The sequence below is a fragment of the Rhynchophorus ferrugineus genome, unplaced genomic scaffold (assembly GCF_030347505.1).
Source record: "Rhynchophorus ferrugineus isolate W39M unplaced genomic scaffold, kcgeb_rfMv2 rfM6, whole genome shotgun sequence".
Classification (NCBI taxonomy): Eukaryota; Metazoa; Arthropoda; class Insecta; order Coleoptera; family Curculionidae; genus Rhynchophorus; species Rhynchophorus ferrugineus.
In genome coordinates this window covers 43,576,890-43,590,800 of record NW_027472585.1, presented here as the reverse complement: position 1 = coordinate 43,590,800, position 13,911 = coordinate 43,576,890, and the positions used below count along the sequence as shown (strand labels likewise).

Below are 13,911 nucleotides of genomic sequence, written 5' to 3'. Positions count from 1 at the left end.
TTTGCGCTTTAAAAGCAAACTGAATGGCTTTTCCACTGAACGACTTTCGATTTTTCGTCGTCAGCTCAGCAATAACATTATACCCAAATATCTGATTATTATAGATAAAAAATATGTGAAAACATTGTACGTGCCTTTGAAATGTGAGCATTTCCTTGGATTTTCAATGGGACCACCTCCGAAGTGCACTTTTAAAAAAAATAATTTTGAGAAATCGGTGAACATACATTAAAAAAATATACAGTCGAATATAGAACCTCCTCCTTTTTCGTTTTTTGTTAAAAACTAGGACTCCTATTACTATTCCTATACCAATACGAGGCTACATTGCGACTATAATATAAGCAATATATACCTATATATTGGAAGACTCATATCATTAAATATATCTAACTCTTGTATATCTAATTTTTGTTAAAATTCGAGAGGTTGCTGTCAATGACTGTCAGTTAATCACCAGCTGAATAACGCAGCTTGCTCAAAATTTCACAGCACTTTGTTCATAATTTGCAGTTGAGGACAGCAGTGATGTATTTAAAGTTATTGCGCAGGAATTTCAAAAAGTCAATGTTTTATCAAACTAACCTCGTAGTAGAAACACCTCACAATATATGTGTTAAATACAATATGTTTAAATAAAAATGGCAACATTAAACAACAAACAATTGTTTTAACAGATCAATAGTCAAGCAGAACGTCGATCATTAAATCAAAAACTCATGATTTGATCATTAGATCAAAAAGATTTTTGCTGAGAATCAAAAATTAGGGCCGGTAAAATATCTGTGTCGCCGACTTTTAAGACAATTGACAAGGGGCTGCTGCGGCGGGTGGTTTCAGCAGTTCCTATTTAATTATTCCTGTAATATTGTTTGATTGCAATGTTTTGTCGTTCAATAAGAAATTGAATATGTTTCTTCTAAAGTAGGAATTCTATTGTTGAGCTTAAAACATAGTTCTGGTATATAGGAACAGAGAACGATCGAAAGGGACTAATTCTAGTTAATATAGTGACTGTAGTAACTATTTTAGCTATGTAGGGGAGGTTAGTCAAGTGTTTTTTATGAATTATAACATTTATTTAGTTGAATATGTGACAATAATAAGTGCACTGCTATTTTGTTTCCTTATTGTGATATTATTGCAATGAAAATGTCAATTTTGTTGCAAAAAATTAGTTAATTTTATAAATAAATAAAAAAACTTTGAATAGACTATATATTGTCAGACGACCTAATTAACACACAAATCAATATATTTACGGCTTGATATATAGATGGCATCATTGTTACCAGATTGGGATTTTGATTTAAGTTTTATCCAATTTTTAATTACCAATGGATTACTTACTTAATTATATTAAAAAAATACGAAATTAATAAAAGAAAAAATCAAATAAAACTTGATCGGAAAATATTAACGTCTTAATACGCGGGATAGACGGCGATCCTTCTTTCTTTTGATTTTCTTACAATCAGATAGACTTGATTTTAACGACATTCAGGACGAGAGATTTACTTTTATTGTCGGGCGAAATTCTTGAAGCTATGGATTTTTGCTGAGAATCAAAAATTAGGGCCGGTAAAATTTCTGTGTCGCCGAATTTTAAGACAATTGACAAGGGGCTTATGGGTTGGGTGGTTTCAGCGGTTCCTATTTAATTATTTCTGTAATATTGTTTGATTGAAATGTTGACGTCTTGGTTCTGTCGTTCAATCAGAAATTGAATATATTTCGCCTAACGTAGGAATTCTATTGTTGAGCTTAAAACATCGTTCTGGTATATAGGAACGGAGAAATATCGAAAGGGGATAATTATGGTTAATAGAGTGACTGTAGTAACCATTTTAGCTATGTAGGTGAGGTTAGTCAAGTGTTTTTATATGAATTATAACATTTATGTGGTTGAATATGTGACAATAATATTCGCACTGCCAATTTGCCTTTTTATTGTGATATTACTGCAACAAAAATGCCAATTTTCTTGCAACAAAATGGTTCATTTTATAAATAAAGAAATCACATATTGATTTAAACATTAATTTTCTACTATATATGTGGTAAAACATTTTTGATAAAAACTAGTGAAGATTTATTGAATATCAAAACTGTCAAAGACAAAATAAATGATAAAGAACAGTCTACATGGTTATAATTTGATCTCTTTTGAAGTTAATAGAGACAAGAGGGGTGGGAACCAGGATCATGTTATTTAACAACATATTCAATTATTCCCTTACCAAAATATCGACGCTTAATTACTTTTAAGAATGTAATATTAGGATGAGCTCGAAAATATTAATATTTTGCTGATAATAAATGTGTAATAGCTTGCTTAATTACTTATTAAATACATTTTAATTTTTCAGTTATCATTTTTTCAGTTTTCACTATCATTATACATAGGTTTACTGAGAAAAAAAAACAATATGAAATAAATTAATTGAATATAGTATTGTGTGTGAACTTAATTATTTCTCTCAAAGACAGATGATGTAATCACTTTACAAATGGGGCTTCTGAATATTTGCCATATTTGAAAACAAATGAGTAACTGAGGGTAATACGTAAAAATAGTTAGAGCAGTAATTATAACAGCTGAATTTATACGTATATAAAAATATTTTACTAAATTTTGATCATGGTCACTCATGGCAAGATGATAACCAAAATAGTGTTAAGACAACAAAAGTTGATGGAAAGAGGTAAACCTTGGAATAACAATTAATTAACTTTTATTGGTCATAACATTTATTTATAATGCACTGCAGATATATTGTACTTCATGCTGGAAACAGGAATGGTTAATAACACTTTTGCTTTGGATGAACTTTTTTTTTGCCTGCTTTATTCACTTGAATTAAACTTTTTGAATATAAAATGATTCAATGCTGCCAGTTTCACAGGGTAATTGGAGTGGAAACAAGTAGAGGTGACTATATAAATAATACAGATAATTCTAGGAAATGTTATTGTAGAATGTAAAAATTTATGTGCATAGATATGTGTGTGAATGTTCAGAATATACATGAGCATTTGTTTAAACTTTTTCAAAAGAGAAAGAATAGTAACTGTTTTGCACACAGCGTACAGATGTTAACCTAATAAACTAAGGAGAAATATAGTGATTTCATAATAAATTTACAAGGAAACACTTTATCGAAAGAACACAATAGCTAAACGTAAAAAGGTAAATATGCTCTCTAATGGATGTAAAATATACTACTTGAATATATAATCGAATGTAGTATCCGCTGGAATTTTGATAGCTTGTTTGTATGAGTTAGATTGTTAGTATTAGATTTTAATAGAAATATCTTACCAAAGTTATTTTCGTGACCTACATATGTTTTAATGTATTCTATTTTACATCCTCTTCGTTTTTCTGTCAATTTTATACCATCCGAAGAGAATTTATTTTAACATACCTTTGTAGTTTTGAATGCCTGTCACTTTTTGACCTGATCGGTTACTGATCAACAGTTGTGATGTTGTATGCTCACATAATAGGATATCGAGTCATATTTATCTGTAAATTACTTTCGCAGGATCAACTATGCCTTACTTACTTATTCGTATCTAAACGTAAGATGGTAAATATGCTCTCTAATGAATGCAAAATATATTACTTGGATATATAATTGTTAATTAGGCGGATTAGACCTACAGGGGATACAAGTACATAAAAAACGTACCTAGAACTATGATTAATAGGTGGTATGGAAATTAGTTCAATGTAAATATAATCAAGGACAACTCAAACCTACAAACTCTTATAGCTATGTTTTTATTTGTAGTTTTAAATCATTCGATAATATATGCATTAGTTTTACTATAATATAAAAATAAAATAGTAAAATTTGTGAATGTGCTAGGCAAAAGTATAAAATCCGATAAGGAAAATGATCCCAGTTACGCCAGTAACCAGGCTGGGTAAGACCCGATGTCTTCTGGGATGATTTCTGAATTTGGTTACTCGTCAGTCGGTAGGCTTAATGCTGAGGACCGTGGTTCGGAGCCCACGTTAATCTTTAGGCCCAGTAAAAGGAGACTTTAATATATATATATATATATATATATATATATATATATATAATAACAGCATTTTTGTTGTATTATTTTATTTATATTAGAATTTTTTGTATGTCAAAGATAAACTGAACTAAAACTTACAGTTGATACCATAACATTACGACATTTTTAGATGGACTATATAAATTTATTCGACTATGTAATTGCCTGTTTCGTTTCGAAGAAATTAAAATCCCATAACGAGGTGGCCAATTAATCTACAGGGTAATGTTTTTAAAACGTTCCATTAAAAACAGATTTGAAATTCCCACGTCTGTTCCCATTATATATTTGCTAATATAATAACCCAGAACGTTTCTCTTGTTAGAGGAAACCTTCCCATATATCAAACGTGTGCCACTAATATTAAATTCGCGTGTAAGAGAGAACTTGGAGCCGTCAAACGTAATTTAGTGGCCTAATTACGTTTATTACCTGAGATCAAAGGGTTAGTTCTAATTAGAGACCATCTACGTATCACTTAAGGAGATTACACAAAAATAAACCGTTTTGAGAAAGAGAATTTTCAATTAATGCCGTCGACGTGTGACTGAAGGTGACCTCTCCTGCTCTAAGCTCCAACAGAACTGTTTGCGGTTTTGTGCGCCTCGACCTGCAGACTTTGCGTCAGACGGACCAAACTAATATAGAGAATTTACGACAAAACCTTTCAAGATAGAGGATTTCGATTCCCAAATATATTAAACTCTTTTCTTAATATCTTATGAACTTCATTAATCAATTTAACGAATATACACTCTTATGTATAGTCTATTCAAAGTTGTTTTGTACATACGTCATCAAGATGTTTTATTTTTTTGGAATCAGACAATGTTCTTCTTTTCTTTCGTATACAAAATTCTTGGAACCAATAGTGATTATAACCTATAAACTATGGAGGCTGTATAGTAGGCTGTGTAGCTTTTAGATCTGCTATAATGTTAAAATAAATTATATTTGATAACACTTTTGTTCAATTATTTTATTCAGATTAGAATTTTGTTGTATGTCAAAGTCAAACTGAACTAAAGCTCGGCAACATTGCGACGTTTTGACGTCACAAATTTAGATGACCTATGTACAAAATAACTTTGAATAGACTATACATGTTATTTCATTCTAATAGAACTTACTCTTAACTTAACCTAATTTCTTCACACACATTTTTATAAACATTATATCTAAACACGCCAAGGACTTACTTTTTGAACCAAGAAACGTCGACGGTGCCAGTTTTTGTAAATTATACGTATATATGAGGAATATAATATAAATAGAATAAATTATCTTGAATTAACAAATTAACCTAAGTTTTCCGTTGAAAGTCACAATTTTTGCTGCGCTTTCAAAATTACTGTGTCACTGTTTTCAATGTGTAGAGCGTTTTATTTTAATAATCAAATCAAATAGTTTTACTTTAATCTTCTGACTAAGCCTTCGTTATCTAGGAGCTGGAGAACTTCAACACTGATGTTCTGATGCTGTCTCTGCTCATGCCTTTGGAAATAGTCCTTGATAACGTTATCGATAGTTTCTACCTTCAGGTTCTTATGCAGATTATCAGTACAGATGTACCATGGAGCATCAACAATACTTAGTACCGTGTCTTGGCATCTTCGTATGATATTTCTATTGCTTCGACTGTTACAACCCCAGAGTTGAACATCATAACTTGGTTTCAAGACTTATTGGCGAAGGAAAGTCGTCTAATGTGGCAGGGTAATTCATTAACGTCATCTGCTGTATGGCGCTGTATATCCTCATTTATTATCGGAGGTATTTACATGATAGGTCCTTTTCTGATAGCTTTCTACAGCTCTCTACATCACTAGCATTATTAGCACCAAGCCCATGCAGAAATACTAATAGTGTCATTTTTTATTTGATTAATTTCATATCTCAGTTGAGATTTAAGATTATTTAGCTTAGTTTTTCATTTTGTGGGGCCCTGGAATAATACGATTTCTTCCTCGCAGCTCTTCCATCAATTTGTCCAATACAAGCAAATGATGCAATTCAAATATATATGCCGTCCGTATATAGAATCTGCATGTATATAATCAGGGCTACATTCTTTTAATATTTCATATTGCCCTTCATTCATGTGATTGAAACAAAATCTTCTTCGTTTAAAGTGAGGTAGGTATCCAGAATTTAAGATTGGGGCTAATATAATAACACACATCCAGTATTTTTGATCTTAACATATCAATTGAAAAGTCCCCGGCCTGACACATAGATGGCACTGTTGGTATGAAATCCATATGTTTTTAGTTAGCCCTAACCCTCTTCAGATTGGATATTTTATTAATTTAAAATATTTAAAAGCTTTTTGGGCAATACTCACAAATCGATGATTTATCCGTTAATGCCTACTGTTTACAAACAAATAAACTATAAACCTTATAGGACAGTCTTCTTGTTAGTACTAGGGTCAAATTCAAAATGACCTCTGTATTTCGTTGGATTCTCATATGCTTGTAAATGGCAACGTCACAAAATCTGACGGAATCTATCGAAGTTTACCGAATTCCGGCTATTATTCTCCAAAAACATGACGTCATCACTCCACTGTTAGAGTAAAAAAAAATGTTTCTGTAGTTTATTGGACTCTACTTGTCGATCATTTGTAAAGTCGTGCTAAAAATGTAACATTTAAATGTATAGATTGTTTTTTGGCGTACTTATAAACTATAGATAGTTATTTTCGATTATTGCCTACTTTGTTTAAGTGGTTAATTGAAAACCGAAAGTCACAGCTTAACCTTTTTAGTCCGTTTCCTATTATTGTAAATTTTAGGTGCGTTTCATTCTGGATATAGTATATATATTAACAATGGCCGGTTATAACAACAACGACAAAAAACCCTTTGTTTTTCCGGCCATGTCATTAAAAATATTTTAGTCGACCGGTATTCGGTATGGCTATTAAAAGTTTATTTTAAATTTGCAGGTTTTGATGCTCGATTTTCCGAGGCATTTGGGAAAAATGGCGACGGAATTAAATTGAGTGCTTCGGCTCAGTTGAATTTTATGCGCCACGAGATACCCGACCGAATAAAACCGATCGGAATATCTGTCATGCACATTGTCCGATAGCGAAGTGTCCATCGACATGTCAGGATTTTTTAATCGAGTTCGGTATTTCGCTAAAAATGTTTCTGTTAACGTATGATTAATGTAAAATAGTATATATATATATATATATATTCAAAACAGTAGTGACACGAGAGACCTGTTAAACCGTCGCAATGTTGCCGCAACAACTCTGAATTTGAGTACATTTTGGCTCTGACATATAACAACATTTTAATATAAATAAAAAATGAAACAAAAATGTTATGTATTATAATTTATTTTAACATTATAGTACATCTAATGCATATATTATCGAAGAAATTCAAACTACAATTAATTATACAGCCACAATAATTTATAGGTTAGAGTTGTTGTATTATATGTACATTGAACTTTTTTTTACACTAGTATAGGTAAGGTTCTATGCGCGTTTTTTATGTATTGGTATCCCCCGAAGGCCTAATACATCCAATTAACTAATATAATATATATATAGTATATCTGAGTAATGTATTTTACAATATATCCTTGTAAAGTCATTATGATATTACTATATTTCTCTTTAGTTTGTCCTGTTACTCCCTGTATACATTTGTCTTGATAAAACAACATTTGTTCTCTCTTCATACATGTTAACCAAATGTATATTCTGAACAATAACAGATATGCTCATAATTCACACTCTATAATACAATTTCCTACAACTAAAGTTTATTAATTGTATACTGACCTTTAGTTGTTTCCTCTTTTATCACCCTGTCTTGCTAATTGTCAGCATTGAATCATGAACCAATATTCATAAAGTTTTTTCAATCACTGTCACATTCAGAAACACTATTTAGGTTAATAACTAATTCTATTAAAAACTTGCTATTCTACCATTTGTCGATTTATTCTTCAATGTGTCTGATCGAGCTCAAGCAAACCGAAGAATGGCTGTATATGTTTTGACTTTTTATGGATACTTTCCAGACTAACAATTTTCTGTGAGATAGTTGTATTAAATTATGTTTCCATTGAAAAGGCAACTTACTGTTTTTTACATTTATATATTTGATCGCTGATACAGCCAACAACAGGCTGATCTTGATTCGTCACCTGTTTCGCATAAATACGGTTTCTTTTTGGCGAATTTAAGGTTGTATTGTTTTTTGTTTTTTTAGATATTTCATTGAGATATTTTAGCCCGTACTAATATTCAGTGCAGCTGCACCGCGCAAAGAAATTTTCAATAACCCCGGCGATTTGCTATTTATTAAAACAAAACTTTTGCAGGCTCTTTCGTTTACATGATCGAACTTTTCACCAGAACAGTTTTTCAGAATACCATTCTATCTCTTTTTAAATACACTAAAAAGAGAAGGATAATATTGTCTGACTGTAAAATGAATTTACAACTTTGGACAGAGATATATTGACTCACGTGTCGCATAATACCTCAATAGTTTTATTCATAAATATCCCATGCTCACACGTATAAGTATTAGTCACACCTATATAAGTAAGTATTGATGGGTCCAATTACATTGTCTGTCACAATTTTTCTAACATAAATACGATTACGAGTTTTGAATTCCTGATTCCATTGTTAAAAACATTGTCTATTAATATGGTCTTCTAACATGTCACTCTCCTTAGTAATAGTATGAATATTAGTTACACTTAAAAGTTGTATCACTCCACAATGTCAGCCGATATTCTTCCACACCAACTCCATAATCAGTGACGAACAAATTGAACGTTTTCACCAGGATATAAAACAGGTAGAAGAACCTTATTCAGGAAGATCAAATGCTAAAATGTTAGCAGATTTATGCTGGTTTGCAATTAAAGAAAATTCTATTTTCTATTTTCTTTCAGAATATATGGCTCGTTTTTTCTATTGACCGCTTAAACCTCAGTTATTTTGATTCCTTGACTATTTCTAAATATATATTACTATTTTTTAATAAAATTAATAATATAAATAAATATATTTGATTTAAAATTTTCATACTGTCTTTATTTATTTATGATACTTTAATTTATCATAACTTGTTATGATACGTGTTACAAAAAGTCCGTTTAAGTATTTGTGTTCAGCACCTACAATTCGACAAAAATGCCGTTTTATTTGATGTTATAGAACAAAAAAAATGTTAACAGCGCAATATTGCTACAACTACTAGGTTACGAACTTACCTAACTGATGGAGCTACAGGATTTCCATCATCACACACTACCCTAGTCGATAAAAACTTCGGCAGTTCACCACCGTCCGAGTGTTCCAACAATGCACACATTGGCTCGTCCTGACTACACAGTCCAACAACCCTGGCTAAATTTGGATCCCTCAGTCCTGCCAACCAAGACGTCTCTCGCAGGAACTCGTGCCTGTGAAAGAGAATATCATTCGCTAATTACGCAAGTTTACAAATTCGGATCAATTTTTGCACCCGAGCAGATGAGAACAATATTTACAGTAGTTTTGATTTTGAAATTGTTTTGTAACGCGTGCAGAACAAAGCCGTAAAATTGACCAACAGTGATATATTGTCAATTTGTCTAGGTATAATACATTGGCTCAAAAGTTGCAGTCCTAACACATAAATAGCGCTACTTTTATTACAGTCACCATTTTTTCAGTTAGTATTAACATTCAAAAGAAAGCTGTTAAAATTTCATCATATTCTACTCATACGTTTGTGAGTTATTGTGCTAAAAGTAACAATACTTGTTATTTTCAAACCAATGGATCAAAAACAATTTCGTGTTTTAATTTTACACTACTTCTTGATGGGAAAAATACCGTTCAAGCGAAGCAATGGCTTGAAGAGTATTATAAGGAGTCGAATCAGAAAAACAATAAATCATTGGTTTTCTTGGACTTCAGACGTGCTCGAAAAGACATCGATGGTGCAGAACGCAGTGGATGTCATATATGAGGTGTTAACACCAAAAAACCACGGTCTTCGGCATTAAGTCTACCGACTGGCCAGTGACCAATTTAGAAAATACTCCAGAAGACATCCGATCTTACCCAGCCTGGTTACTGACGTGACTGCGATTATTTTCCTTGTCAGATTTTGCACTCTCGCCTAGGACAAGCACAAATATTAAACAATCACAAACATAAATTTACGATCATGCCCCAGCAGGATTTGAACCCGCGACTATTACAACAGTAGGTGGACCGGCCTGTCGCATTTACCACTGCGCCAGCCAAGCTGGCTTTATTAGCTTTTGGTTGCTCAGGTCCAAAACCGTGTATACTGTTATATACGTGTAATATTAAGAATTAACAATATATTAAGTATTCAGTTATATAATTATTAAGCGAATTATTGGTTATATATTTTGTTAGCGTATCTTAAGTAGAGAGTATCTAGAATTTTTAAATATTCTCCTTCAAAATAAATTTTACGAAATCTAATAAAATTGTGTCAAAGTTTAGATTAATCTTTACCAGATGTTGAAAAGCTATTTAAGATATCGCCACTTATTTGTTCAATGAAGATTTTTCTTAACGTCTTCATCGTTTGTATCTATTAAAGGACTGCCAGAACAAACCAGTTTGACTACTGCTTCTTAGATTGAGTCTTCCACGACATCTTCAGTGACTGAATAAACGAAATTTCATTTGGAAATTACAAAGGATTTAATACAAATCGCACTATATTTTATCCCGTCGTATTTAATATTGAGTTTATTTTATAAATTGAGTTTCTTTTAAAGTATCTGGTCCCCATTTTTATTGGATATTCGAGTTAGAATAGAAAAAGGTGTGGGAAATAAGGCCGGTAATTCGATTTGGTCTCTGGTAATATTTTGACTGAGTAGATTATCGGACCATACGGAATGGCAAGCCAAAGGTTGTTTGGACAAGAAACGATGGTAACCTTCCTTTAGTTGATTCAAGAAATGGCCGCGTCATCATGTTTGGCATAAAGTCGGAATTTGAAATATCTCTTGTAGTTTTGTATTTTATTTTTGTATATATTGTGTTTCTGTTGCAACTGCATTCACATAAAAAATATGTTTTAAATTTTATTTTAATGTACTTTCAGATTTGCAGATACATAAATATATATCTCTTTAGAATAGTTTGTTTTTTTTTGGTTAGTTTAATTGACACACCATTCATTTAATTTCTGGTCTAAGAAAAACACATTTTTGTTAAAAACTTTATTGTATTTGTAGCTCTTTCTTTCATTATTTTAAAGCTTTTTGATGAGAGTACGTTATATAACACTGAAGCCATCTTGTATCTATTGTTACCACTTTTATTTCGCTTAGACAGCAAACTATATATATAGATATAAGCAAAAATCGTGCCTACTTCGAACACAACTTACATATACACATTCATAACATCATATATAGTCTATTCAAAGTAATTTTGTACGTATGTCATCTAATTTTGTGACTTCACATTCGTCGCAATGTTGCCGCATCAACTCTGAATTTTAGTTCAGTTTGGTTTTCACATATAATACAATTCTAATCTAAAGAAAATAATAAACAACCACAATAGTTTATAGGTTAGAATTATAACCTCTTATACGTCTCTGCATACGTCCCACAACCGCACGACTTTGACAGGCTCATTCATTTACGTGTTGATGACGTATGTACAAAAAAAATTTGAATAGACTATACAAAATCATATATATAAGACATCATGTTTATTGAGCAATATATTATGTTTACGGCTACAAAACGTTAATGGAAGTTTTTCTTTACCTTTTGGCATCTCCACAGCCTCTCCATAAGCTTTTTACAATAACCAATTGTTTCTTGTGGAAAGACGAACCGCCGTTGAAATCTGGAAGACCTTCTGCTTCACATAAATGGACCTGGAAATATATTACTATGAGTACTTTATTAATAAATTTCGTAATTAAAAAATTAACTACAGTGATTAGATGAATCTCTGAAATGGTTGTGAAATAGTAATTAGGTAATAAAAATATATTAATTATTACAATATATATCAAAATTGTCTCAACAAAAGAAAAATTCACATTTACTTATTGCTGAACTGATATATTTGTCATTTTCTTTTAGTGTTATGAAATTTACAAGAAATTTGCGTAATACCCCATCAGATAGTTTCACTTTCATACCTATCTTTTCTTTGAGATATCTTTGTTCACTCTTGACTGAATCTTGAGATTTTAATATTTTCTTAGAAAATTAAGAAAATAAAATAATTTTATTGCTTGCGTATCTTAAATATTTCTGAAATAACAGCGAAATTCGACTTTAAAAAAATTTAGCAAAAATAACTTTTAAACAATATTTCTTAAAATGTTCATGTTTGTGCTAAAATGATGCTACCGCCTTACTTGGCTTCTAATTTTGCAGAAATGGTGATATTTTCAACTATGTATCCTTCTTTAACCCGGAGTAATGGGGAAATATTTGAAAATGGGCAAAAACTTTTCGTGAAATTGTCAGAAAATGTTTGGCTCCGAAATTAGGTGAACATTTCATAATTTATGAATATTGCGATGAAAAAATCGAAAATAATATTATTTTATATATATATAAGGCTAATAGTTTTAAAGAAATAAGTAACATTTTGTTTAATAATTAACTAGGGAAAAAGATATTTTATTTGTAATTTTTTAAAAATATCAAATATGCAGTAATATTATCTTCTAAAAACTATTAATCATTTATTTTTATATGTGTATTGGCAATTTAGAGGCAAAACTATTTATAGATGAGCATATATTTTTATTAATAGTTTGTAGAAGTCTGAAACATACATATAATATAATAATAACACCTAGTTGAGCGTTAAATTCTACACGAATCTCGATATTTTCATTAACATATCGTAGAGTTCTCTAGATATATTAAAATCAATAAAAGAAAAAATAGCCAGTACTATTTCTTACTGAAGAGATGTTATTATTACTACTTTCTCTTGAACTTATACATAATACAGTTACACTATCTTAATGAGCCTTGAATTATACATATATGCTGATATTTTCGTTAATATATGGTAGAACTTAAGCAGACGTAGAAAGTGGACTTTTTCAGGGATATAGAAATGAATAAATGAAAAATTAGCAAAACTATTTGTAACTCTAAAAATATTTTTATATTTATTTTATAAAACTTAAATATACACAGAATATAAGTATACCGTCTTGTTGATATTCCATCTAAATTCTACGTAAATGTTTTTTTATATATATTTTAAAGTCTCTTTTTACCAATTAAGGGTTTATCTGGACTGGATCAGCCTGGTTAGTGGTGTGACTGGGATCATTTTCCTTGTCGGATTTTGCACTCTTGACTAAGGTTAATCGCAAATATAAATTTACGACCATGTCCCAGCAGGATTCGAACCCGCGACTATCGCAACAGTAGGAGGACCGTCCTGTCGCCTTTACCACTGCGTCAATCAAGCCGGAATTTACTAGATTTGAAACTATTAATCATTCATGTTTATATGTGTATTGGAGATTTAGAGGCAAAACTATTTATAGATGAGCATATATTTTTATTAATAGTTTTTGGAAGTCTGAAACATACATGTAATATAATAATAACACCTAGTTGAGCGTTAAATTCTACACGAATCTTGATATTTTCATTAATATATCGTAGAGTTCTCCAGATATATCAAAATCAATAAAAGAAAAAATAGCCAGCACTATTTCTTACTGAAGAGATGTTATTATTATTGCTTTCTCTTGAACTTATACATAATATAGTTACACCATCTTAATGAGCTTTAAATTCTACATAGATGCTGATATTTTC

At 30.9% G+C, this 13,911-nt stretch overlaps 1 protein-coding gene across 1 annotated transcript in view; it reads right to left on the bottom strand.

Moving 5' to 3' along the window:
• Nucleotides 1-13,911, bottom strand: part of LOC143197969 (discoidin domain-containing receptor 2) — a 623,414-nt gene that overhangs the window by 34,562 nt on the left and 574,941 nt on the right. Inside the window, exons 15-16 of the mRNA XM_076406850.1 lie at nucleotides 11,872-11,984; nucleotides 9,331-9,522 (exon numbers count right to left, since the gene is read on the bottom strand). Of these exons, the coding sequence (XP_076262965.1) occupies nucleotides 9,331-9,522; nucleotides 11,872-11,984 (305 nt within the window). The remainder of the gene's footprint in view (nucleotides 1-9,330; nucleotides 9,523-11,871; nucleotides 11,985-13,911) is intronic.